The sequence below is a fragment of the Podarcis raffonei genome, chromosome 1 (genome assembly GCF_027172205.1).
Source record: "Podarcis raffonei isolate rPodRaf1 chromosome 1, rPodRaf1.pri, whole genome shotgun sequence".
NCBI lineage: Eukaryota > Metazoa > Chordata > Lepidosauria > Squamata > Lacertidae > Podarcis > Podarcis raffonei.
The window spans coordinates 114,373,967-114,401,094 of record NC_070602.1 but is presented as its reverse complement, the minus strand read 5'-3'; the positions used below and the strand labels follow the sequence as shown (position 1 = coordinate 114,401,094).

Genomic DNA, 27,128 nt, shown 5'->3' with positions numbered 1-27,128 from the left:
CCAGCATTATGTGCTGATTAAATCAGCGGTGAGGATGGACAGAGCCCTCTCCTCTAGCTATAATGTTAACTCGCTTGCTGAAGCTCCAGCAAAGCAGAGATGTGCTGAGCTACAGAGTGTGTAATCTGATTGTTCCAGCCAACTAGGCACGGCAGCTGATATTCACTAACTTTCATTATCAGCAGAAACAGACAACAATAAAAACTCAATAGAGCACAAATTTCCGTTGTCTATATAAACTAGGAAACATAAGGGAAATACCAGAAGCGAACGTTAAAATATCTGCTTGTACAACTAAGACCCAAAATCCTGCAATCCTCCTATTGCTTAATAGCATTTTAATTGGTCCAAAAGGACGTGTACTGCTATATGCAGTAATTAGAATACCGTTTCTAACATTTACTGAGCTTCCAGTTTTTCATGGTTTTAATATCCAGTAAACTCCTCTTGAGTATTTTATGGAAAACCACCCCATAACGTTTAAGGCACATCAGAATTAAAGAAATGCAAACATTCCAGAGGACTGAATATGCATTAAGGTACACTAATGGAGATCTAGGAACATTGACATGGTTCTTGTAGACAGGCAAAAGACAGCAAAAAAACACACAATAAAATTCGTATTTGAGGCGTTCACACCAACAACAGATTAAGAGTGAATTAAAATGCCAACCTACAAAGTAAAATCAGGAAAAATGTTACACTGAAGGTGCATATAGCATGCTCCGCATGGGGAAGAATGAAAATGAATGTTCATAGAGAAAGAAGCAATTGAAGGCTTAATTTCATTTCTAGGTGAATTTTATAGCTGAACAGCCTTCAAAATTGTGAGAATAGCGTCACTGTTTCCAATTCTTGGATGCCAGGAATGAACACTCATCCTTCCATCCATAATGAAAAGAGGAAAGCTTCTCTCTGTGAGAAAGTGTAATGGTTTCTGATGTAAATGAAACTACCCCCACCCACCCACCCATTGACAGGGTTTGATGGAAGGGGGGCACAATCCTGTATATATTTGTGGCCCTGTCTATTTTTCTGTTTTTTTTTTCAAATGTGGCTATTTTGGATTGTGCAGACATTCAAGGCAGACATTCTATGACTGGCACCCACACGCCTTTCTAAAAATTCCAGATGTTCTCACTGGTCCAAAAAGGTTGCTGAGCCCAAAGAATATAATAATGCCATCATGCTGAGCAAATTACATGAGACAGTGTGAAATTTATGGAAGTATCACTTATAATTTGAATTCCCAAACCGTATTTTTGTGAAATTTCCAGTGATAGGCTGGGTTCACAGATAAATGGAGCAGCTTCTCTGAACCCTTCACAAGAACATCATAGGTCCCTGTTGCTGCTTATAAGAAAAGATTAATCTAAAATTTGACAGATTTAGGCAAGTATGCATCAATAATGTGCTTTTCATTATTATACACCAAGGCAATTTATTTACATTACAGTGCATAACAAGCACAAGCACTTGACTTAATCTATGCAAACACAATTTAGAAATCCACTCTTATTCAATTGTAAAATGAAAATCCTTTTAACTTGTTGCTTAAGAGATTCCACTGTGATGATCGTTACCCTGTTGTCCTTGTTTATCATGTCCTCTAAGTAGATGCAGCTGTTAAGCGTTCAGGACAAAATTACTGTGATGAACTATCATGGAGGTGCACATCTGACCAGACATTTTGATACTCTGTGTGATGTCTGCTTTTAAAAACCAACTCTACTTGAAAATATCCAACAGTATTTATTGTTCAAGGGTAATTTATCCACTGCTCTCCAGTGTCACCTCTATGGACATATTTATATAATAAGCTATACTAATCCTTGTGTGATGAATTATGTGTTTTCTTGATTACAGCCTTCACAGCTACAAGTTTTTCTAGAACGAGGATGTCTCAAATACAAACCAATTTCCTCTCTGTACTTATAATACCCGAGATGGTGATATATTGAGAAAATATATGTGTCTTGCCGCAAGGAATTCCTCAGAATGCTGTCAGCATAATAAATACCCCATAAGTGTATTATTGTGACAGTGGGTCATAATTCTCCATATAGTGGCAGATTCTGGAGCAGGAATATGTGCCATTGCTAATATGTCCCCATGAACCACTTCCATCTTAACTCTACACTAGTAAAACTGAGCACTAAAATGTTTGTTTCTGTCGTTACATAGCAGTCATGTCCCACAACAGCCCCAGGCGCCAGCTCTGTCCTTTCATCTTCTGTGAGGAAGCACTTCCTTCCTCACATTTATTTGAGAAATCGGGACAAAAACCTCATGCCAGTCCCATCATCTATCAAACTGGTGCCCACTGGTGGTGGCCCCAAAGTCTGGAATGGTTATCAAGTTCAATGTAACAGATCCAGAATACAGGCCATTTAAAATAAGCTGTCAATATTTTTCTCTTCTAAGTACCGGTAGTTTACGACATGGAATTATTATATATCAGCTCCCATGAAAAGTGTGGGAGTGGCAGAATTTCTGCAGCATGTGACAAGCCAGTCCATGATGCCAATCTCCCAGGTGGTGAACCTGCAGGTAAGTGTGTATAGGAATGCAACTATACAGTACTAGCTCACTGTTTTAATCTGTCCCTGTTATCCTTTACTTGTTATTGCTGGTTACAGATAGGTAGCCGTGTTGGTCTGCCATAGTCAAAACAAAAAAATTTTTTCCTTCCAGTAGCACCTTAAAGACCAACTAAGTTAGTTCTTGGTATGAGCTTTAGTGTGCATGCACACTTCTTCAGATTTTCTTCAGATACTTGTGTATCTGAAGAAGTGTGCATGCACACGAAAGCTCATACCAAGAACTAACTTAGTTGGTCTTTAAGGTGCTACTGGAAGGAAAAAAATTTTTTGTTTTGTTATTGCTGTGATTGTACTGGTAATTCATTTTTCTTTTAACTAGCTTTCTCTGATATTTCCTCTTTTTTTAAAGTAGGCTATAAATGTTTCAAATAAATAAGTAAAACATTACGGATCCTACCACTCTCAGCCATACCTATGAAGAGTTTGTTCGCAAGCACTTTCTCTATATCATACGTATCATCACCTATCAACATTCCCTTTCTGTTGATAGGACAAACACTATGTAAGAGAATGAACGGACAAACAAATCTATCATTTAAGAAACAGGAACATGCAGAAACTACTGAGGCCCATGTTGGTCTGTGACACCCAATCGTTCTTTTAAAAATGGCAAATAGTAGGAAACCTGGATCAGATGGATTTCCAGTAGAGTAGTATAAAACATTCATAGATCTCTTGGTGCCAAAACTTCACCAATTGTACGACAGGATATTTGATAAGGGAAATTTATGAGACACATTTAACCAAGCTTGCATTGCTGTTATACCAAAAACAGGTAAAGATCATACTCAGTGTCCTAATTATCATCCAATTTCACTGATTAATGTTGATACTCTATCGTCTCTGTGCATGTTCACATGGCTCTATACCAGTCAACCTCCCAATGCCTTACCTCTTGTGCCACCAGGATTCTGGCTCCTAAATAAACAAAGTAGATGAGGCGCCACAGGGTTTTTAAGTTTCAGAATCAGCCTAAATACTGTCAGCAGACTAAAGGCCAATCCAAACAAATCAGGTTGTATACAGCCCTGATAACGAAGTAACACCCTTGATCTGAGTAACTCGTTGCCTTGCTCTCCTTTTTGCCCGCATGGTTTGGAACCTGAATATTAGCCCATTAAATGGCATCATCCAGTTCTGGCACTTTAGATCCTGGCATGCATGGACTAGAACCAGACCCTCAGCTGACCCCGGACTCCACGGCCTACCAATGAACTTGGCTGAGGTCTGATGAAACTTCCCTCAACCTTTGACATCTGACCTTAAGCTTGCTGTATACTTAAAACAAACAAAAAAGGAGTCAAATGGAACAAGAAGCTACAGAAACTAGAATTCGTAAATAACAAGTCAGCATGATGTCCTAGGGTTTAAATGTGGATTATGGAGGGATCCTTACAGAAAACAGCACTGTCTTCCAGTTGGCAAACTATGTATTGTTTCCATGTGTGATGTTTAAGGTTGGAGTATTAGTTCAGTATTTGCTGAACATAAAATGAAGCTAGAATGAGCATAGCAACCTTATTTTCTGCTTTGATGCAACTGCTCTACTTAAATTAGAGTTGTTTTTTTAAACCAGCAACACAATGTCACTATAAATGGTTTTCAAAGTAGCTAGTGACCTCAATTAAAGAAAAATCCTATGTCACTTCCTCCCACATGCAGCCTTAATAATAATATAGATTAATTAATTGGGGCGCAGGTGAGAAAGGGCTCAGAATTCAGTAACTTCTATTGAATAGAATGTACAATTCATTTCCATTAATAATTTCATATGCAATTCAAATTTTACAACTCTCGTTTTCTGATTGTATATTGTTGGAGTCGGTGGGAACTTTCTGAATGGAAGGCAAGGATGCTCCATAGCTTCCTGCTGAAATTCTGTTACTTCTGATACTACAAATGTTCCAGGGTATTTGGGGTTTTACTTTGTCTCACTTTTGATGTGCTACAGTACAAGTGTAAGAAAAAGGAAAAGGACCTTTCCAGGTTATGTGGCCAGCATGACTAAACCACTTCTGACGCAACGGGACACTGTGATGAGGGTCAGAATGCATGGAAATGCTGTTTACTTTCCTGCCACAGTGGTACCCATTTATCTACTCATTCTGGTATGCTTTTGAACTGCTAGATTGGCAGGAGTTGGGACAGAGCAACAGGCGCTCATCCCGTTGCCCGGACTCGAACTGCTGACCTTCTGCAAGCTCAAGAAGCTCAGTGGTTTAGACCACAGCGCCACCCGCTCCCTGTAATACAAGTGTACCCCTCCAGACTGGAATAATGTGGTAACAATGAGGAAGCATTACAGAAAAATGAATAAAGTGGAGTAATGTATGGATCGTCCTGTATAAATCCACCATTAATGGACTATTTCTGGACCAATTATATATTAAACACACACACACCACATAAAAAAAACTCAGTCTGGAGGGGACCTATCTGTTATTAGAGTAAGCAGCTAGGAATGCTTTTTTTAAAAAAAATCTTAAAATGTGTAGTGCAATAGGCCATTTTAAAATTGCTTTTAGTCTTTGATAGTTACTGATGTAAATATCTTTGCTTGGATAATGAAAGTATGGGGAATACAATTTTCAGAACTGTAAGGTATGATACAGAATCTTATAATGTACTAAGACAGCTCTCTGAAAAGATGGCCTGGCTTCCAGTTCTACTTAGTGGAGCTTCTAGATATTTTAATAAGCTCTGCAGAAGCTGTCTTTCCACAGAACATAAATTAGCTCGCCTTCCCATTTGCGAACCCTACAATATTATTGCTAAAACCTTTGGTTAGCATATGTGGTCATAAACAGTGAGACACACCATCTCCCACAATCCCAGTAATGTTAAAAACTGCTAAGTGTAACGATACGTTTTGTTTTTATTTCAACTGGGTAAGTGGCTGCATAAAAAGAACGAATCACACAGAACTTAATTGGCTGTCATTTGCAAGGCAGCAATTGGCGAAATAACAGGACAATGTTATTTTATTCCGGCTGAAAAAAAAGTCATTGCAAAGCTGACATGCTGCATCTTTTCTTTCCTGTTTATTCATTAGCTACATGACACTCTGCCACAGCTGCAAGCAATTAGAGAGTTTTGAAATGTTCTATAAGGTCAGTGATAGAAATTTGCTAAAATTAAAAAATCAGCAAAACAGGACAATTATGTTAATTCATCAACAAAGCAGAGGTCTTGGCTGTACACCACCAATGTAGTTGTGTCCAAATATTAGTGGGGAAATGCAGTCTAAACACTTGCCCGCCTGCAATACATTGTTAAAGTTCAACATTTTAGCATGTTGCCCGATCTCCACCCACCCCCCTTTTAATTACAGTCATATCTTGGAAGTCGAACAGAAGTCCATTCAACTTCCAAAACGTTTGGAAACCAAAGGGCAGCTTCTGATTGGCTGCAGGAAGCTCCTGCAGCCAATCAGAAGCCACAGAAGCCCCTTCAGGTTAGACGCTGAGGTTCCAAAGAATATTGGCAAACCAGAACACTCACTTCTGGGTTTGCGGCGTTCAGGAGCCAAAACGTCCAAGTACCAAGGTGGGATCCAAGTTTGGGATCCAAGTTACAACTGTACTTATTTTCTTTATTTTATATTTAAAGCATTTTCACCACACTCTTTAGCCAAAATAATCTTCCACATCGTCTTCCATACCAATTAAACAACACTTGAAAGGGCAGTCTGCGTTCTCAGGCTTACAACCTAAAAACTATGTCACAAAAGAAAAAGGGAGGAGGAAGGAGGAGGGGAAGGAAAGAAATTTCATATACAAGTTCTTAAAGTTATAGTTCTTACAATGACCAGATGGGATGGAAATAACTCAGGTAGCCATTGCAGAGTTGCTATTACACTTCCAGTTTAAAGCAAAACAGCAATGATTGGATGCTGCTAAATGGTCCAAGTCTGGAAGAAACCAGGATGAAGCTTATTCTTCCAAAGGTCTGAATTCCCTGATTAAACTTGCTTCAGGGCAGATGGTCAACCATCAACCATCCCATAAAGTATGCCTCTACCAGCCACATCCTCTGAACTTTTTAAAAACAGAGGCATTGAACAAGCCGAGGCACTCAATTTATTGGAGCACTTAGATGGTCTGCTTCCAAAATGCTGTGCAGACACATCAGCTAATCTTTAAACTGCTCCTCGGAGGAAGACAGTGGTATTCATTTCAGAGAAGAGGAAGACATCTAGACCCGTTTTTCCCCCTTTCCTGGAACATATTCATTAAACGTAACAACATCTCACAGGTAAAAAGTGGTTGTGACTCATGCATTCAAAATTAAAGAGCAAGTCACTGGCTATTAAAGTTTCTTCTGGACCATGATACTAGCTCCCATAAAAGCTGTTCAAAATACTTTATATCACCAGCATAAATAATACTGGGAGGAAAGCAGAGAGAAGAAATGTCATGGAGCTCCGGTAGCAGCCAAACCAAACATCTACATCTACAAATCAAACACCCACCTGAAATAAAACATGTCTCTCCCCTATCGGTCTCTACTGCCACAACAGGCGCTGTAAATCTCCAACACTTTGACTTTACCTCTGAAGGCGCACTCTTCCATTGTCTCCCGAGACAGCCGGATGCCAACAATAATTTAACACTAGTAATATCCAAGAGTGAGATTTATTATGTCTGTTTGTATATGCGGGGAACACAAAAAGAAGAAAATGTAAAATGACTTGTTCACTTCACAGCAATGTCTCATCCAACACCCGACTCCTGGTCTTCAGTACTATTTTGGATAACCTTTATCCTACAAATATTCCTACTATAATTTTTTCTAGCACTTCTTTTACTGAACAATGTGCTTTACAATACATATCTCATTATACCAACTGATTTATAGCAGAACCAAGCTGCAAAATACAATGTTCTTACCATTTAGAGCCAGATGTATTAGATCTAAGTCTCTAGAACACTGTTTCCCAAACTTGGGTCTCCAGCTGTTTTAGGACTACAATTCCCATCATCCCTGACCACTGGTCTTGCTAGCTAGGGATGATGGGAATTGTAGTCCCAAAACAGATGGAGACCCAAGTTTGGGTCTCTAGAAGAAGGCATCAAGTGGTTTAGGGTTTAGGAATACAATCACTGGGAGAAACTGGGCCACTCATCTAGTTTAACTGCAAGCAGCAAAAGTATTACATAGCCCTGATATGCAATTCCACAACTATTCTCTCCTGAAACAAAATCCTATTTAGAAGCAATCTCACACTGCACCCTAGACTCTACTGGTATCCAGCCTATGACAGTATAGAAACATTATAAACAACTTGTTACTCATTAAAGAACAGTTAATGAATTTGTGGAGTTGTTTTGGAATGCATCTGTAGTGCTGAATATTTTTTTGGTGGTGGACAGTTCCACAGATGAACTGTGTTATGTTAAAAAACAACAACAAACATGTTTTAAATCTGGTGCAGATAAATCCTCTCTTGCTTCAATACTGTATAAATTTAACAATATTGTTTAACAATAGTAACCTATTGTTCCTTTTTTTTCTTCCCACACCATTCATGATTTCATGGACTTCACTTCTTACTAGACATTGTGTATGAGTCTGAAAACTCTTGGAACCCACTGTGTAATGTGCCGATTCAACTAAATACCAACCAATTAAATTATGCCCATACTTCTGCGGTAATCCTTTCTGCAAACAAAACAGTACAACCATCGAAGAGAAATCTAGCATGATTTCCATTGCTTGGTAGTGCTTCGAAAATAATTAGATAACAAAAATAACCAGATTCTTGTTGTTCCAACGTTGTTAGTAAATGCAGCTGATGATCTGATGAGACTATTTGAACGGAATGATTTCCTGTAGGTTTCATCTATTATGTCAGTGAAAACTAGGGCAAATATTTGAGAAGAAGCTAACAAACTGAGGTTTCTTGATTGCAATGCTGTGGAGGCAAGACTATTTACTGTCTTGTTGAGGAAGTTGTAAGAACGGTTGTAAATGCATTACAAATTACTTTGGTATGCTGAAAATGGGAAATCAATATCCGCCTCCCCTTTTCAGAGGGCTAGTTCAGAACTTAATAGTATTAAGTAATTACTTTTACTAGTTCTCTTGGGAACTCTAGGAGAGAAGCAACTCCACTTCCTTGCTTATTGCTTACCAATACAGTATTGTTCACTTTAATCAATTTAGTAGTTCAACTATGATTGCTTTTACCATTGTCTTTGGTTAAGTAAAGTTCCATAAGGGGCCGTTTGAATTGATGTTTGACGTGCAATTACTAGTCACTGCCTCATCCCCTCTTAATCTAAAGTCCTCCTTACATTTGGGTATGCAGAACCCAACGTGCATTTCAGTGGGAACAAAGATGCCGTACACTAACTTTTGGTGATGGCAAGACAGAATGTTTATGCCCCAAAATAAAGATTTTATCTGTCAGAAGCAGAAAGGCATAAAGAGATAGGCTCAGAGACAAAAAAATAAATCTTTAACATCTCCAGCTTAGTACACAACCTATGATTACACTAGGGAAGGATATATTCAAGCCTGATCAATTCAATGGAGAATTTGTTGGCTTTCCATGAATGGTCCTATTATAAAGGTGCTGGCTAGCTAACTTGGTAGGTGGTAAGGAACTTACATGAAAATAATTAATTGGTCTGTAACCTGCAATCTACCATTTGGGAGTGGGTGGCATGGTGGTCTAAACCACTGAACCTCTTGGGCTTGCTGATTGGAAGGTCGGCAGTTCGAATCAACACAATGGGGTGAGCTCCCGTTGCTCTGTCCCAGCTTCTGCCAACCTAGCAGTTTGAAAGCATACCAGTGTAATAGGTACCACTGCAGCAGGAAGGTAAACGGCGTTTCCGTGCGCTCTGGATTTCATCATGGTGTTCTGTTGCACCAGAAGCGGTTTAGTCATTCTGGCCACACAACCTGGAAAGCTGCCTGCAGACAAACATGGGCTCCCTCAGCCTGAAGCGAGATGAGTGCTGCACCTCATAGTCGCCTTTAACTGGACTTAACCGTCCAGGGGTCCTTTACCTTTATCTTTTTTACCATTTGGAATGCAATAACAGAGCTTAGAATGAACAGAGTCAGCTAAAAGGAGTTTTGCGGTTTGAATTTGTTGGGCAGAACAGAGTTCTAATGGGCTGAAAGGTAGAGCCTTGACAGTGCGGTTGGAACCCGGTGGCAGATTAACAATTGTGTTTGCGCCATACATATGAAGCTGTTTGCTCCAAAACTGCTCTACTTAAAAGTGAACAGCAGACATTACAATGGCACGGTAAGTCTCCATATGGTACAAGCTTTTGTCTGGAGAAAAACAAAAAAGTAAAAAAAACCTGAAGGTTAAAAAGACATCACAGATCACAGGCTATTGTATTGACAACATTACCTGCTGGTGTTATTATCCATAACTCATAATGTCAGAAAACACCTGTCAGGACTCCACATTAGGAATAAAGCTCTCTGTTAAATTAACAGACAGGGATAACCGCAAGCTCATACAATATGCAAGTAAATAAACAGTACTCGTATACTGAATTGGCCCACGATTCTATACGTAGTTGATAAGTTGTGCTAAACACTTTAAAGAAAGGACAGCAATGGAATTCTCCTGCCCACCCAGCCCCACTGAAAGAGTTCCATTGGCGTGACCATTTTCTGGTAGTTTTTAAGGGATGTGTAAACAGATGTTAACACTTGTCTGGTCACAGTGGGGTGCACAGCAAGCAAACAAAAACAGTGATGGGAAACTAAGTAATAATGATAGGGTGGGAAATTGAATTTCAAATGTTGTTGTTTTTTTACTGCTATTTCAAAAACAATGCAAAGTAACACCCACATTTCCAACAATAACACACATACAATATATTGAAATTATCATGTATAGCTTAATTTGACAAATCATTTACTCAGTGTACGTGATGCGGTTACTCTTCTCCAGTGCTGCATGCTTAGCCCAGGGTAAAAGACGCACATTACTTAAGAGACTAGAAAGTAAGGGTAGGATACAGAATTAAACTCACCCCAACCACCCAGCCTCTTCTTCCTTTTCAAGTCTTCTTGGAGGCTTTAAGCTTACATATATTTCACTCACACAAGTGAAAGGATAGAGGCAACAGGACTTTGCCAGCTGTAGACAAACTGTTTTGTTCCAAACACCAACAAAGGACATGGGTTATGTCCTAGACACTATCTTAATCACCGACGCTAGTTGAGGAAAGAGATTGAGCTATTGAGTTGTTTAGTTTTAGTTCAGCTTAATTGAGCTGAAGTTCGGTTTAGTGAAAAGGCAAGTAAAAGGCAAAAAAACAGGTGGTCCTAGGTGGGGCGGGGCGGGGCTTGCTTATCACTCCCAGGCCTGTGGCAAGTGTATGCTCTGCATGCACCTTCTCACTGGCATCTGCTGAACTCAACTCTATAATTTCTGTGCTGTATTAATCTCCTTGGACTGCATCCCCCAAGCCAAACTCTCTGGGATAAAAAAAAAAGTAAAATAAATTAGCCACACACTGGAAAACCATTCACTATGTGTGACTTTTGCAATCATAATTAATGCTATAATTTAGCATGGTTGTCATGCAATCAAATCCTCTACATATTAATCTGAGTTCACTGGGACTTGCGTACATAGCATTGAAGCCCTAGATTACACAAAAAATGGAGACACAGAAAACCTGGACCTGTGAAACACATGCAGTTTGCCAGTTTATAAGCACCACTAACTAATGTGATTATATGCATGGACTTGAACAACGGCACGCTGCTAAATATTTTATTTGTTATTAAGGCATTTCTTTTAAGACCTAAGTACATACACATTGCCACTGTGTACTTCTAATTAAAAACAATAATTTAATTTGCAGATAAATCAATAGGCTAGCCCCCTCGCCTTATTTAATCATGCTATTTAGCTCTCTCTTCATTGCTCTGACTAAAGCAATGCACAAAGTTAAAAGTATATGTCTGTTGTTTGCTGCGTTTTTAGTTTATATGCTTTTATTCCAAAGGTGCAAGGAACCCTCTACTGTCAGGAAACTGAACAATAATATCTGGAAACTTGTTCAATCTCCATGAGCATGAGTTTATATTCTGCAAACTCTGCATCTGGGAAAGGCTTACTAATTAATGCATTCATGAAGGAAAAATATACCCACCCAGCAACAATACTACAGTGTTAAACTACTTGAAGTGCCTCTAGGATTGCATTTTTAAGTCATTTGCTCTTTTTTGGAAGCTTGCAACTAGCTGCCTGCTGGCTGCCTGAACTTTTGCTCACTCACCTGATCATGTGATAATCGGTGTAAGAATTTCAATGGGGGAATGGGCTTCTACTCCTTAACAGATACCAACGAGGGCAGCATTTAGCACTTCCCTCAACACTACAAACTTTGTCAGCAGAGAAGTTACATCTTGGGAAAGCTCACCTGGGAGAACACAGCTGCACCTACAGTGTGTTTCAATTTCTTTCACATGCTCGGCACATGTATAAAGCTACGTTTCTCTGTAACATTGTTTCCTTTCATAAATTCCTTCAGAAATGCTAACAATGTTTGATTTCCCTTTTATGTGTGTTGTTGTTGTTGTTGTTGTTGTTGTTGTTGTTGTTGTTATTATTATTATTATTATTATTATTATTATTATTATTATTATTATTTAAGGCTTTCCTCTCATGGGCAGCAATATTTTCCTATGGCTCACCTTATTTCTCCCGTTCTCCCTCTCCTTTTTCTTCTCCTGGTTTTAGTAGAAGCACATACTTTCTTGTGCACGTTGTTTCAACATTATTATTCCTCCCCCTTCCTTTTTCTTTCTTTAAATTGAATCCTATTTGTCTTTTTATCCCCTTCAGCATCTTGCACTTATGTACTGTCCTCTCTTTTGTCTCATTACAGACTCCCGACTCCCGATTATTCTTCCGTTCTTCTCCTTTACCTACCACCCTTTTCCTGTGGGGCTTCCATTTCCACCTTGATTCTTTCTCTGAATTTTCCATCCATCACTTTTATTCTCTCCTCTTTATAATCTCATTCTCTAGATATTAGCTTCCCACCACCTTTCTTGCACACCCCGCACTGTTGACACAAGAATGAAAGCTGATTTCTTCCCCCTTACACCCACACACTACAAGCAAAGGGAGTCTGCTAGGAGACTGCTTTAGTCATAAATACCAACTGCAGAGATTTTTCTTATGTGCGATTACAGATTGCTGTGTATAGCTATTAATAGGCAAGTAGAGATAGCTAATTTAATGAGCAGGCAGTGTGTTAACTGACGTTTATTAACTAATTCAAGTATACATATCACCACACAAAATTAGATGCATTCTGGCTCTGCTGGAAGAAATGGAAATATACTGAGAATATAGAAAATAGATTTTGCCAGTTAAAAGTGTAAATGGACTAGAAGAAACAAGTTGTACTTGACCATAAATCAACAACAAACCGTTAAACTTCATTTCCCCCTGTAATTGTACTTACCTTTTGAAATTTAAAGATTATAGCAATGGCCAAAATATAAGATAACTTTACACACAGTTGAAATTGAAGCCAAACATCTGGTGCCTGAGCCCTTGTACCAGACGATATTACATTTCAAAGCAGGATTTTAAAAATCCAGACTGGTGTTGAGCCTACTGCTGCCTCTGTTTTGGATGCAGTCAAGTGTAATGGGTAGGGAATATTTAACCAAAAGAGTAGTGAAAAAAGACATGCATGTTGTTAATGATTTCAATTAATTCAGTCTGATCACTTCAGTAGCATAACTGAAGCTGAATACAAATGACCACTTATCAAAGTAGGCATACTTAGCATCCATCAACATGGCAAGAATTTTACCAACACCCATAGGGACAAACATAAATCCAGCGCCTTTCCAGAAAATGTGAAATTCTCCTTTGCGTTTAGGCAGATGTCGCCTATATGGTTATGCACTCACCACACTAAGTTGCTTGGGAAATGAGCATCTCTAGTTACCGTGTGTTCTGTGTTGCATACAGATTGGTGAGAAAATACTCTGCCTGCAGATGAAAATGGGGAAAATGGCACCTCCCTGTAGGAAATGAGCCAGCCATTCAATACATTGACATTTGTGACTCACCTTCGGCAGTGATGAGGCTTAAGTTGTCCCTGAAGAGAAAAAGGTCATCATAAGGCAGGTATCTTTTAAAAACAAAAACTGGGCAGCCTGGAAGTCTTGCAAAATGATAGCCACCAATCGAGAGCTTTCCAGTGATGGCAATATGGCAAATTCAACAAATAAATGGTTGAATATATTGTCTCATATAAGAAGTCACTGTGGTTTTAGTGAAAACAAATTTTTTTTTTCCTTCCAGTAGCACCTTAAAGACCAACTAAGTTAGTTCTTGGTATGAGCTTTCGTGTGCATGCACACTTCTTCAGATACACTTAGTGGTTTTAGTGATAATTGTATTGTGAGCTTTATCTCAAAATATGGAATAACAACTTCACCAGGAGTTTTACATAATACAGAGCAGAGGGAGACAGATTACTTAATAAATGTACTGATTCTTAAAGATATGTGGAATAAAGGCATGTCACCTGAACAATACAAAAAAATAATACTTGATTACAAATAGAACGATGCATTTGCTTTATGGGAATCAAGATGCAAACCTTAATACACATCTGAGAAAACAGCTATGTAAGATGTTATCCATACTGCCAAGCAAAAAGGAAAAAATAACTTACTTTTTCATCATCATCGGTGAAAGGAGCACCTCCAGGTGTTTTATTTATCGCTTGGGCAACGCCAAGGATTTCACCCTCACTGTTTCTTATGGGCATGCAAAGCAATGACTTGGTCTTGTATCCAGTTAGTTTGTCAATCTCGTCATTAAAGCGGCGATCCTACCCAAACAGAAAGAAAAGGTTATAATTGGGACTTAAAACAGAATGCTTTTCTGCATTCAATCTACTGCAATGCTGGTCATCAGACATTTCCCAGATTGAACTCACCAAACTTGATAGTGATTGCTTCCATCTATCTGGCCTTCGCTAAACCTTAACTTTGAGCATGCTTTTGTAGTGCATGAGGTAACAATCATAAACATAGTCACGTATTGCATTTCTGTATATTGTACTTATACAAATGTTATTTCCCTCCCCCCACGTGTTCCTGGTTTTTTCTTTGCTTCTTAGGGTTAAGTATATTTCCCGCCAGTTCGGATTATTCAGACAGAATGCCTATAAATCCACTAGGAGACTTGAAATAGCACTTTTTAAAATATTCACATTAGTTGCAACTGATCAAAAAATCCACCTGTTCAATTTTACTTGAATCTTGCATTGCCTAAGAAGTGAGTCAAAGGTCACGTCAGTTAATTCTTAGGATCTAAGTGTTTCAGAAGTGCCTCCTCTGCACTTTGAGCCCATAAGCTAACTGCCCGTCTCAACCTCACAACAGCTGGAAGTGGCAGCGCACATCTCTGCTCTGTGAAGCATTTATCAGCACTGGTGCCATCATTAATGTCAAACCACTCCTACATCATATGTGCACCCTGGGTGCTAGCTCTGGGTTTTGCTAGATGTGAGTTCAAACAATTTTTTTCAAATACACAGTAGAGAGCAATAATTTAACTATTATTACACAACTATCCCAGCCTATTATCTCTCACCCCGACCTAGCCACTGTATCCACGCAATGGTCCAGGCTTGATTATTGTAACTCTCTCTACACGGGGCTGCCCTTGAAACTGACCCAGAAACTCCAGTGGGTGCTGAATGCCGCAGCGAGACTCCTTACAGGGTCTTTGCCACAGGATCACATTCATCCAGTGCTATACCAGCTACACTGGCTCCCGGTGGAGTACAGGATCAGGTTTAAGGTGCTGGTTTTAACCTTTAAAGCCCTATACGGCCTAGGACCCTTGTACCTACGGGACCGCCTCTCCTGGTACGCCCCACAAAGGACCTTACACTCTGCAAATAATAACACCTTGGTGATCCCGGGCCTCAGAGAGATTAGGCTGGCTTTGACCAGGGCCAGGGCCTTTTCAGCCTTGGCCCCTTGGCCTGGTGGAACGCTCTGTCACAAGAGACTAGGGGCCTGCGGGATTTGACATGTTTCTGCAGGGCTTGCAAGACAGAGTTGCTCCGCCAGGCCTTTGGTCGGGGTTCAGTCTGACTCCCCTTTCCTTTTTGTATAAGAATATGAAAGAGGCCTCCCAGCATTCTCACAGGCCCATATAAGATCAACGTAAACAGTTGGGCTGATGAACACTTACTGTTCCCAACACTTACCCTGCGGAAAGCCATCTAATTAGACTTTAATTTGATTTTGACATGTTTTTAGGAGGTAATTTAATTATTGTTTGATTTTATACCAATGTTATGTATCTGATGTTACCTGCCCTGAGCATGACTTCGGCTGGGGAGGGTGGGATATAAATAAAAGTTTATTATTATTATTATTATTATTATTATTATTATTATTATTATTATCATCATCATCATTATTATTATTATTATTATTACAACAAGATGGGAGCTTAAGCCCCTGAAAGATCCACACATGTATGCTAGAATTTTATCATGGATATCTTGTGTTGATTATAAATTGTGCAACAACACAAGCATTATATCTAAACAATACCACACAGCATCACCTAAATCAAAGGTTTAAGGGTCTCAAGAAAATGTAAATCCCAGAAATCCAATTTGTTGTATGGTTATTGTCAAAACAGATATGGATTTTTTAATAACAACAACAAAAAGCACAGCAGAGTATTGAAATATTTTCTTACGCCGGTCCCTTGGTATTTTGCTCACTTCATCTAAATCTAGAACATTCCTACATCCTTGACGATTTGCCTCCAGTCCATTTCATACTTCAAAAAATTTAAGGCATTCGATATTTCTCTCTTGACTGGATCAATTTATGTCTCTACAGTAGTCTCTAATTGGATTCCTCACACTGGTAGAGGTTTACTTATGGAAGATAAAAGAACTATGTTACCTAATCAAAACTTCTTTTCTTTACAGGAGATATAAAAAAGGTCCCAAAGGACCTTGGCTTCACTTCTGCCACCTAAACGAAGAGAATAAATGCATACTTTCCCCCAGAACCTTTTCTCTTTGTGTATTCCTGTTATATCACTTTTGCCAAGGCTGTCTTGTATCTGGTTGTCTTGTTTTATAAACTACAATTTTTTTTAAAGCAAACATTTTCCCTTTGAAATTAACTTTTAAATGTACTTCGAACAGTCCTTATAATAAAAAAGAGGAACCCTTAAAGAAATATTTCTAAGTCTCAGCATATATACATCCTTTTATATATATAAATTGTAAAACACATACAGCTTCTTCATATATTACATAATTTCTCTCTCACGATATTATTTTTTTTCTTTCTTTCAAGAAGAATACATCTACCAATAGTGTAATTACATAGCTATGCCAGTTGTCTTTCCTCCCTTCTTATAGTAAAAAAAAGTCTTTTTAAGGGAATGGGAAATGCAACACAATATTGTAGAATATTAATAGTAAAAAATTAAGCAAAGCAGTGTCACGGCAATATCCTGGAAACATACCTGCCAACATAATGCTGGATGGATAATGTGCACTTCTGTTTTCCATGGAAGATAACGTGTGAAAATACAATGAACTACACCAGGTAGTACACATTCAAATAAGTTTAGCCTGGATAAGAGGAGACTGAGAGGAGATCTATCTAAAGGGGTGTCACTGTTAGAATTCCTACTCCATGACTGCAGTCATGGGATTGTTGTCTTTCACATGACGGTATATGTTTTGACTCCACAGAGTGGGAAGTGATGAAGACAGGATGTTTGTGTTACTGTGTTCCGTGAAGTGGGACTATTGTCCTTTGTACTTTTTCTCTTTGCTGTCTGATGCTAGAGAGAGAGGGAGCCATGATGCATGCTCCGTGTGTGTTTATATGTAAATAAAGTAGATTAGCCAAAATGCTGAGCTGCTGAGGTCTGTCACGCGAACTGCGCAGACTCTGCGGATCCCTAAGTGTGCCGATGTCTGTTGGCATTGGTTGCTGTGATGTTCAGGCTGAAGAAAGCTTTTGAAGCTCCTGAACGATCGACCAGGAGGGAGAGAACATGCCAGTTGGGCATGTGTCTCTACCAGGGTCCTACTCGAGTGTAGGCTGAGCTCCTGACAGTCACATGGAAGATGGAGCAAGCTTGTTTTCTCCTTCTCCAGAGGGTAGAACTCAAACCAATGGATTCAAGCTACAAGAAAGGAGATTCCAACTAAACGTCAGGAAGAACTTTCAGATGGTAAGCTGTTTGACAGTAGAGCGGTCTCCCTCAGAAGGTGGTGGACTCTCCTTCATGGGATGTTTTTAAGCAGAGATTGGATGGTCATCTGTCAGGGATGCTTTAGTTGAAAGTCCAGCACTGCAGAGGATTGGACTAGGTGGCCCTCAGGTACCCTTCCAAACAGAATTATTTGATTCTCGGTTACTTGTTCTTTCAGTATCCCACAGGCACACATCTCAAATTACTGGTATACATAACCGTGTCTTTTAAAAAAAACGTTCATCTACCAGTCCACACAGAAATATATTTTATTAAGGAAAGTGTGCATATAAAGTAGAAGTGGGAAAGTATAAATATTCCCTTCCAACTCTACAATTCAAACTATTCTGCCACTTTTTTTGAAAAGAGATCCAGTGAAACCAGCCATCAGTATCAAGGATCTTGATTCAAGATAATAATGTAATTTGGACTTCCACTTGTCTACTGATCCCTATAATTTCTCCTGGCTAGCAGATGTTCCTCACTATTCTGTTCACTCCGGTACATCCAGAAAGATTTAGGAGCCTGCCTCCAAATCAAACAAATGGTACGAATGAGTATTTCTAATATAGCTATCAAACATGCATTTTAAAATATTTCAAAGAATCAGAATCACAGAGTTGGAAAGGACCCCAAGTTATATGACAATAAGTATTCATCCTGATTTGCTTGCATGGTGTTTACACATCATTCCATTAGTCATATCTTCATCCCAGACTTATTAATGTGCTCCCCCATCTTAAACAGCAAGAAGTTCAGTTTTATTTTGTTTTTTTAATGGAGTTATTTTACTAGGGTGACAAAGAACTTTAATTCACTTTCAATGTGGAAACCGAAAGTTCTGACAGGCGATTGAATCACTCTCGTAAAATTCTTACGGTTGGAGGCACCCATAATGCACAAGTTAACTTTTTGGGTATTTATGCAGCAAAGCGATGTTCGACTGTAACTCTATACATTTTTACCTGGGTGTAAGTCCCAATGAACTCAGTATGAAGTACCGTATTTTTCGCCCCATAGGACGCACCGCCCTATAGGACGCATCTAGGTTTTTTGGGGGGGGGGGGGAAATAAAGAAAAAAAATTATTTCCCCCCCCCCCCGGCACAGGGCTGGCGCGGGGGAAGCCCGAGCTTCCCCCGACCCCAGCCCCCAGAACAGCCTGCTATCCACAAGCGCCGGTCTCCCCAAGCTTGCGGACAGCTGTGCGAAGCCCGAGGCTTCGAAATGCAGGCAGCTCTGCGCAACCCTCCGGAGCCCGGTGCAGCTTGGCGCCGGGCTCCGGAGGGTCACGCAGAGCTGCGCGGACCCCGGGAGGGCAGGCAGCTCTGCGCGACCTTCCGGAGGCCGGCGCGGCTTGGTACCTCTGGAGGGTTGCGCAGAGCTTCCTGAAGCCTGGAGAGCGAGAGCCTCTCGCTCTCCAGGCTTCAGCGAAAGCCTGTATTCGCCCCATAGGACGCACCCACATTTCCCCTTCATTTTTGGACAGGAAAAAGTGCGTCCTATAGGGCGAAAAATACGGTACTTCTGAGTAGACATGTATAGGATTACACTGCTATGCTTCTAGTCAATAAAGGGCGCCATTCATATATGTATACTGGGTCAAATCTCAACGTCACATATTTTATTGTTTCTCTTAAAGGCAACACCTTTAATACAAGTTTGGATTAACATTTCCAGATTGTGATTCTCAGTTTGAGGTGATTTGGTGTGGTTCCTCCCTCCTTCTCCCTTTCACACACACACACTTATAATTATATTAGAAGTTCTTATATATTAGGTCTTATTTGTGCCTCAGGAGGATACTTAATGTTAGTTGTTTCTACAAAGAACGCTATATTGTGTTCACAGACAAGTTCTCCCTTAAGTTACTTATGCTTGATCTTAAAAAAACAAACAAACCAAAAGCCTAAGATAAATGGTTTTTAATAATGCTACTCAGGATGGTGCTGAAAACTTCCTCCAATATACGCAGTACTCTCAAACAAATCTCTGCTGGTACAAATGATCCCAACACATAAGAGTGTTCAGTACTAGGTAAAATAATGCTTACAAAATAGCTCATCTTCTGCCTTCATAACCCAGGTAATGAAGTGGATTACAATGCAATTAGCCCAGAGTAGGTGTCATATGGTTGTGCGAAAAGAAATATCCTAAATATAAAGCAGAAGAGCATTTTATCAAGCCATTACATTCACAGCTGTTCCTTTATTGCATTTGAATTACTGACTGGAAGTCAATTTCAGCAGTGGTACTAAAAAGTTGATTATGTCATGCTCTTTGTTACAGAAGAACCAAAATGCACGCAGCAGCTAATTGCAAAAAGGAAAGACGTGCTACGATTATTAGGGCTTTCTAAATTATTGATCCATGTCTACAAGCAATCATAAAAGCTGTGAGTCCGCAGGGAGGAGGAGAAACCAAAGAATTTACTGTATTTGGTAGATGATGAGAGAAAGCATTGTATATCCAGAAGTAGAGAGTGCTATCACTTACAAAACTCCAAACTCTCCGTCTCTAGGGGAAGCATGGGCAACGTGGGCATGTGGGGTGTACTTTGTTTTTAACTAGAACCCCAAGGTCCACCAGCACAAAACGGGAGCAAGAGCCGAATGCACACTGAAGTGCTGGCTCTAGAAGCGGAGCCAGTTCCTCCCATGAACCATCCTCTGGAATGATCCGCATAAAAGGTAAAGGTAAAGGTACCCCTGCCCGTACGGGCCAGTCTTGCCAGACTCTAGGGTTGAACGCTCATCTCACTCTATAGCCAGCGCTGTCTGGAGACACTTCCGGGTCACGTGGCCAGGGTGACAAGCTGCATCTGGCAAGCCAGCGCAGCACACGGAACGCCGTTTACCTTCCCGCTGGTAAGTGGTCCCTATTTATCTACTTGCACCCGGAGGTGCTTTCGAACTGCTAGGTTGGCAGGCGCTGGGACCGAACGACGGGAGCGCACCCCGCTGCGGGGATTCGAACCGCCGACCATGCGATCGGCAAGTCCTAGGCGCTGAGGTTTTACCCACAGCGCCACCCGCGTCCCTAATGATCCGCATATAAACTTTCAAATTTATATCCAAATTACTGTACACATTAAGGAATATAGCCGTCTACTATCTTGCGTGTGAAGACCCCCAAGACCTCCCAAAGAAAGACACAGTTGACACCAACTATTATTGGCATAATGTTGGCCACAACTTTATTGATTACAGAATGTGAGTGGTTTGCTTAGGCACTGGTTCGACTAGCTGCACCTACACCTCCAGCAGAGCAGCACTGACAACTGGACACTGGCAGAAGTCAGTAAGGGTAAACATACTGGGGGAACATTGGTCCTACCACAGACGTACCCTCACCCCAAAATGCTCCCAGGTGCTCTGGTGTGGCCCTAGCCCAGGGGAAGGCAACCTAAGGCCCGTGGGCTGGGTGCGGTCCAATCGCCAGCTGAATCTGGCCCGCGGGCGGTCTGGGAATCAGCGTATTTTTACATGAGTAGAATGTGTCCTTTATTTAAAATGCATCTCTGGGTTATTTGTGGAGCACAGGAATTCGTTCATTTTTTCTCTCTCCAAAATATAGTTCAGCCCACCACACGGTCTGAGGGACGGTGGACCGGCCCACGGCTGAAAAAGTTTGCTGACCCCTTCCCTAACCCCTGGAAGGGGATCGGACAAAAGCATGGCGAGCACCTGGATTCCTTTAATGGAATACCCTATCGCACATTGGGAGGGGCAGGTGTGGCCTCCCCTCCACCACACCTCGAACCAACGCCTAACCGCCAAACCTTACAAAGTTATGATGATTTGCTACGCGGCAAGTGAAACCCAAGTGGCATCAGCCAAACGGGAAAATTCCTACCGGGCCCCTGCCCCAAAAACAGATGACCCACGACGGCAAAGCAGGGTCACAGCAATACATATATGCATTACAGTATTTTAATATTTTTTTGGAAGCCGCCCCGAGTGGCTGGGGAAGCCCAGCCAGATGGGCGGCGTATAAATAATAAATAATTAATTATTATTATTATTATTAGACCCTAAATATAGGTAGGGTAGGCGGGTGATCCAATGCACGAGGCGCTAAGAGGAAGCTCGACGCAACGTGCAGCGGTATAAATAGGTCCCCAGGCTGCAAATTCTCCCAACCCCATTGGCCAGAATTGCCCCAGCAACTGAGGGACCCAATCGGGTTGTTGTGGCTATCCAAATGATCCCACCCACACAAACGGTGAGGTCAATCTTGATTATTTCACCACAACACATACCCTCCGTGATGAGGACACGATTTCTGTAAACCTCTACTCTAAGGTACCTCTTTTGAATGATCCAACAGCAAGTTGTGAAGAAAGAGCAATATCAGCTCCTTAATTTGGGGGGGGGGGGGTGTTGATAAGAAAAGGCACTCTCAGAGGGCTCATTGGATTGCATCAAGTACTGCACAAGTGGAAGGCAACTCATGCAACTAACCTTTCCTTCCTTTTATCTATCTTTGGTGGTTCTGTCCTTAATCATGTATTCCAACTGTTTCTCCAGTTAAGCTAACTGGCCTGTAATTTCTTGGACCCTCTCGGGATCCATTTTTAATATGTTAAGAGTTTTGATTTAGGTAGGGAAATGCCTACTGGGTCAACTTTTCTTGATGAAAACGTATGCAAGATTTAAACTTCAGTTACGGCACAATTATATAACGTCAGTGTTTTATGGAAAATATGCCTAGTAATATCACAACTGTAAAGAAGAAAAGAGAAGTGTCCATTTGTCACAGGATATAAAAACTAAGCAACATTTAAAATTATGGCAAAATCATTCTAAGAGCAACTTTGCAGCCTTTATTCATTTCCCATGTTTGTAATGAGATTGCTACTTAAGACCTGTAACATTTTTGGCCTTTAATTCCCCGAATTATTGCTGCACTTAAGCTAATTTATCTAGACTGTACTAAGTACTTCCAACTGATGTGAAAGACAGGCATTCTAATTTGTGTTCCTATTTGAATGAAAAATGCAGCCAATCAAACCAGCACTGCCTTCATGTATGGAAAGCAAGACACACAAAAATAATAATGTATGGTAAGACAATGTAAAATGATTAAATGTGAAATTAATTTATTGAAATAAGACAAAAAGGGGAAATTTCCATATCAAGTGGTGCTTGTGAAAGATTTAAGCTGAGACCAGGTCACCTATTGGGGTGTGGAAGTCAGAGAAAACTCATTAAAATATTTTTTGTTATTTAACTTTTATCCTACTCTTTCTCTAAAGCAGGCATGGCCAAACTTGGCCCTCCAGATGTTTTTGGCCTACAACTCCCATCATCCCTAGCTAACAGGACCAGTGGTCAGGGATGATGGGAATTGTAGCCCCAAAACATCTGGAGGGCCAAGTTTGGCCATGCCTGCAAAGAGTTCGGGGTGGTGTGCATGCCCTCCCTTTTTATTCTCTCAAAAACCCTGTGAAGTAGGTTAGACTAAGGAATGGTGAGAATTTTTGAAATGTTGCACAGCCAACATATACTGACTTAGCTCTGAGACTAGGAATGTGCCACGGGTTTGTTTTTCACTCCTTCGCTTACCTGTGCAGATTACATTTTTCTCTTTCTTTGGTTTATTGTGACATCTGAATCAGGGTACTAACCAAGATATATTTGTTTATTCATTTAGTTTTGCATTTACATCCCACCTTTTCTCCAAGGAGCTCCATTTCCTATCACACTCACAAGAATCCTGGGTAGCTAGGTTAAGCTGAGAGATGGTGACTAGCTAAAGGTCACCCAGTGAGCTTCATGGCCAAGTGAAGATTTGAATCCTGGTCTCCCAGGTCCTAGTCCGATCTTCTAACCATTACATCACACCAGAATCCTTGTTGTTGTTGTTTAGTCGTTTAGTCATGTCTGACTCTTCGTGACCCCATGGACCAGAGCACGCCAGGCACTCCTGTCTTCCACTGCCTCCCGCAGTTTGGTCAAACTCATGCTGGTAGCTTCAAGAACACTGTCCAACCATCTCGTCCTCTGTCGTCCCCTTCTCCTTGTGCCCTCCATCTTTCCCACCATCAGGGTCTTTTCCAGGGAGTCTTCTCTTCTCATGAGGTGGCCAAAGTTTTCCTTAAGAATGGATAGGTTTGATCTTCTTGCAGTCCATGGGACTCTCAAGAGTCTCCTCCAGCACCATAATTCAAAAGCATCAATTCTTTGGCGATCAGCCTTCTTTATGGTCCAGCTCTCACTTCCATACATCACTAACCAGACTCCTATATATACTGTATAGTACATTTACGTATATACCACCTGAAAGTGGTTTAAACTACAAAACCTACAAAAGAAGGGTTGCAAAGGGCAAAACAACAAAGCAACAAATTTCTCTTAGACCTCTGGGGGTCTCTTCAAGAGCTGCTAACCTGAGCACCACAGCCTGGCTACTCTTCTGCCTTCCTTTCAAAGTACATAGCTCTTAAGTTCACCCTTGGATGATGTAGGAGCCGTTGACCCACATGAACTTCTACAGAAAACTTTGGTGTTTCTTCAGGAACTAACAACGTGAGCTCTCTAATCTGTGCTTTTCTCCTAACTTGCTCTGAATTGCCTCCAGGTTATAATTTGAAACCAGTATGGGGTTTTGTAATAACTGAAACAAGCATGGTTTGGGGCAATGATGGTTAGAGCTACCCATCAACCAATTTGGGCATCCCAGAAAACTTTGATTACAGCAAGCAACAGAAGTGCTTGGGGGGAATATGTGAGAGCTGGGAGGTTAAGGAATTGGAGGAGATTACCCCTGAGGCTTGCACCTTATCTCTGAACCACTATCATCTGAAGAAACATGATTTCTGTGTGGAATGCTGTGCACTTTATCTGAATCATTGTGTTTACATTCTATGTCTTTCAGCATAAAGCACAAAACTATAGTCAGTTTCAATGATGGAACAGCTTTTCACTCATATAGCTTTGAGAGTGTCAATTACAGATTCAGTTCAAAGCACTTTTTGGCTTGTATAACTTCAGAGATCTTTATTATCAGAGGGTATGGGGAATAGCTCTAGCTGAGAAGCTCACAGGTTCAGTTAAAGCAAGTACAGTCAAACCTCGGTTGTCAAACTTAATCCGTTCCGGAAGCCTGTTTGGCTTCCAAAATGTTCGACAACCGAGGCATGGCTTCCGGTTGGCTGCAGGAGCTTCCTGCACTCAAGCAGAAGCCACGTCAGACATTCAGCTTCCAAAAAACGTTTGAAAACCAGAACACACACTTCTGGGTTTTTGGCGTTCGGGAGCCGAAATGTATGGTAACGGAGGCGTTCGGGACCCGGGTTTGACTGTAGAAATAATACTGCCTCTGGAACAACTGCAGGTGATTCTGGTTAACTTCCTCATCAATCATGTGGGCATATATAGTGTGATATATTTCAACAATAAGCAATAGCCAAACATCTCCTATTTGGCTTCTGGGTATTGGACTCAAAATGTGGTTTTCCAGGGATACACATATTAATATGCTTTATATGTGATGCTGTTTTTTTATGTTTTAAGTATAAGACAATCCTCTGGTTTTTTGTATGGTTATGTTTCACTGTTCGTATTTCTTTTCGTGCTATTGCTATAAAGAAAAGAAAATGTAACAAAAATGTATTTATTTGGGGGGGGGTTGTTGTTGTTATATTTATATACTCAGAGTTACTTACACAATATTTTCATCCAAACCATATCTTGGCATATAACACACAGAAATGCTTCCCTACATTATTTCTCCTCTCAACTCAATCCTTTGCTGAATCCACTGTATTTACCACCGTTTACTATTTTCTATCTATCTCCGTATGGAAACCAGTGACACATGCTGGGAAACAACCCAAGGCATCCATTAAGGAAATGTGAAAATTTTGGCGTTCCGGAGTGAGAGACTGCAGCACCGACACTAGATACAAAAATGGACTCCTCATCCAATATTAAACAATGGGAATGGGGAGTTGGTCTAGTCAAGTTTCCAGAAAAAGGGACCCAGGGCCGGCCCAAAACTTTTTGGCACCTGAGGTGAACCATAAAATGGCATCCGTCCAGGGAAGAGGAGGGGAGTAAAGATCTATATCGGGAACAAGAGTGGAAGGAGACCAGGAGTCCTTGTTATGTGACGAAAGGCCATTGCAGAGGTGGCATTAGGAGAGGGCTGTTGAGGAGGCCACAGCAGGTGATGCAGTCATTGGAGGCCACATCTGCTGTCCCTATGGATCCTGCCGTCTGAGGCACTCACCTCACCTTGCCTCATGGGTGGGCAGGCCCTGCAGAGACCCTTACCCCTAGCTCCCATCTTCAGAACCTTCTGGGTCCAGTGATGGAGATGAGAAGTTAAACTAGCAGTGTATAAAGCTAACTCCACAAACACAGATAAGTGAGATCCTGCTGCTGCTTAATATTGTACCACTGAAGGAAGAAATAGGAACCTAAGCAGTCTACATCAAAGCAAAGACCTTAATAAAGACAGGCAACAAGAAAGGGGGTAGTGCACAGTCAGCCTGTGCCATGTGAATGGAAGAATACTTCCAGACTGCAGAGCTGGGTGTCTATATAGATTTTTAAATTATTGAGGGTGGAGTGGAAACAAAGTCTGCAAAATGAGAAAAATGCATTAATCAATATAAAGGTGCATATACCAATATACATTACTGCAACATAAATTGTTGTTTTCTTTCCCTAGAATTGCAGTTTAACATGTGCAGTGAGATACTAGCAGGTAAAACTATCCCCACTCTTTCGCTATTATTTTTTCTGTGGACACAATTGCGTTTTTTAACATTGTGGATTTCTTAAAAAAATAAAAACAGTCACTGAAATCCTTTTTTTTTTTTTGCTACTGTTTAAATTAAAATAAAGTGAAAGAGTGCTATAGCACTATTTCCCTACTGTCCTTCCAATTGCTATTTTAGCTTCTTCCAATTTGCTCTAATACATTTTTAACTTTTAAAAACACCTTTATAAATATTGAAATCAATTTGGAAATAGTGCTTAAATAAAGACTTTAGAAAAACTTAAATAACTGATCTTTTTTTATAAATGGTCCAGGTTTCTTAATACAGTGGTACCTCGGGTTAAGTACTTAATTCGTTCTGGAGGTTCGTTCTTAACCTGAAACTGTTCTTAACCTGAAGCACCACTTTAGCTAATGGGGCCTCCTGCTGCCGCCGCACCGCAGGAGCACGATTTCTGTTCTCATCCTGAAGCAAAGTTCTTAACCTGAAGCACTATTTCTGGGTTAGCGGAGTGTGTAACCTGA

General features: G+C 40.6%; 1 protein-coding gene and 1 long non-coding RNA gene across 7 annotated transcripts in view; one reads left to right on the top strand and one right to left on the bottom strand.

The window, feature by feature from the left end:
• The window catches only part of PDE11A (phosphodiesterase 11A), a 151,395-nt gene that overhangs the window by 106,577 nt on the left and 17,690 nt on the right, over positions 1–27,128 (bottom strand). For all 6 annotated transcript variants that reach the window (XM_053409983.1, XM_053409972.1, XM_053409966.1 and 3 more), the window contains exon 2: positions 14,294–14,452. In XM_053409983.1, coding sequence (XP_053265958.1) covers positions 14,294–14,452 — 159 coding nt within the window. The remainder of the gene's footprint in view (positions 1–14,293; positions 14,453–27,128) is intronic.
• LOC128424270 (uncharacterized) lies at positions 9,737–13,759 on the top strand. The gene is made up of 2 exons (XR_008332975.1): positions 9,737–9,864; positions 13,582–13,759. It is a non-coding gene; the product is annotated as an uncharacterized LOC128424270 (long non-coding RNA).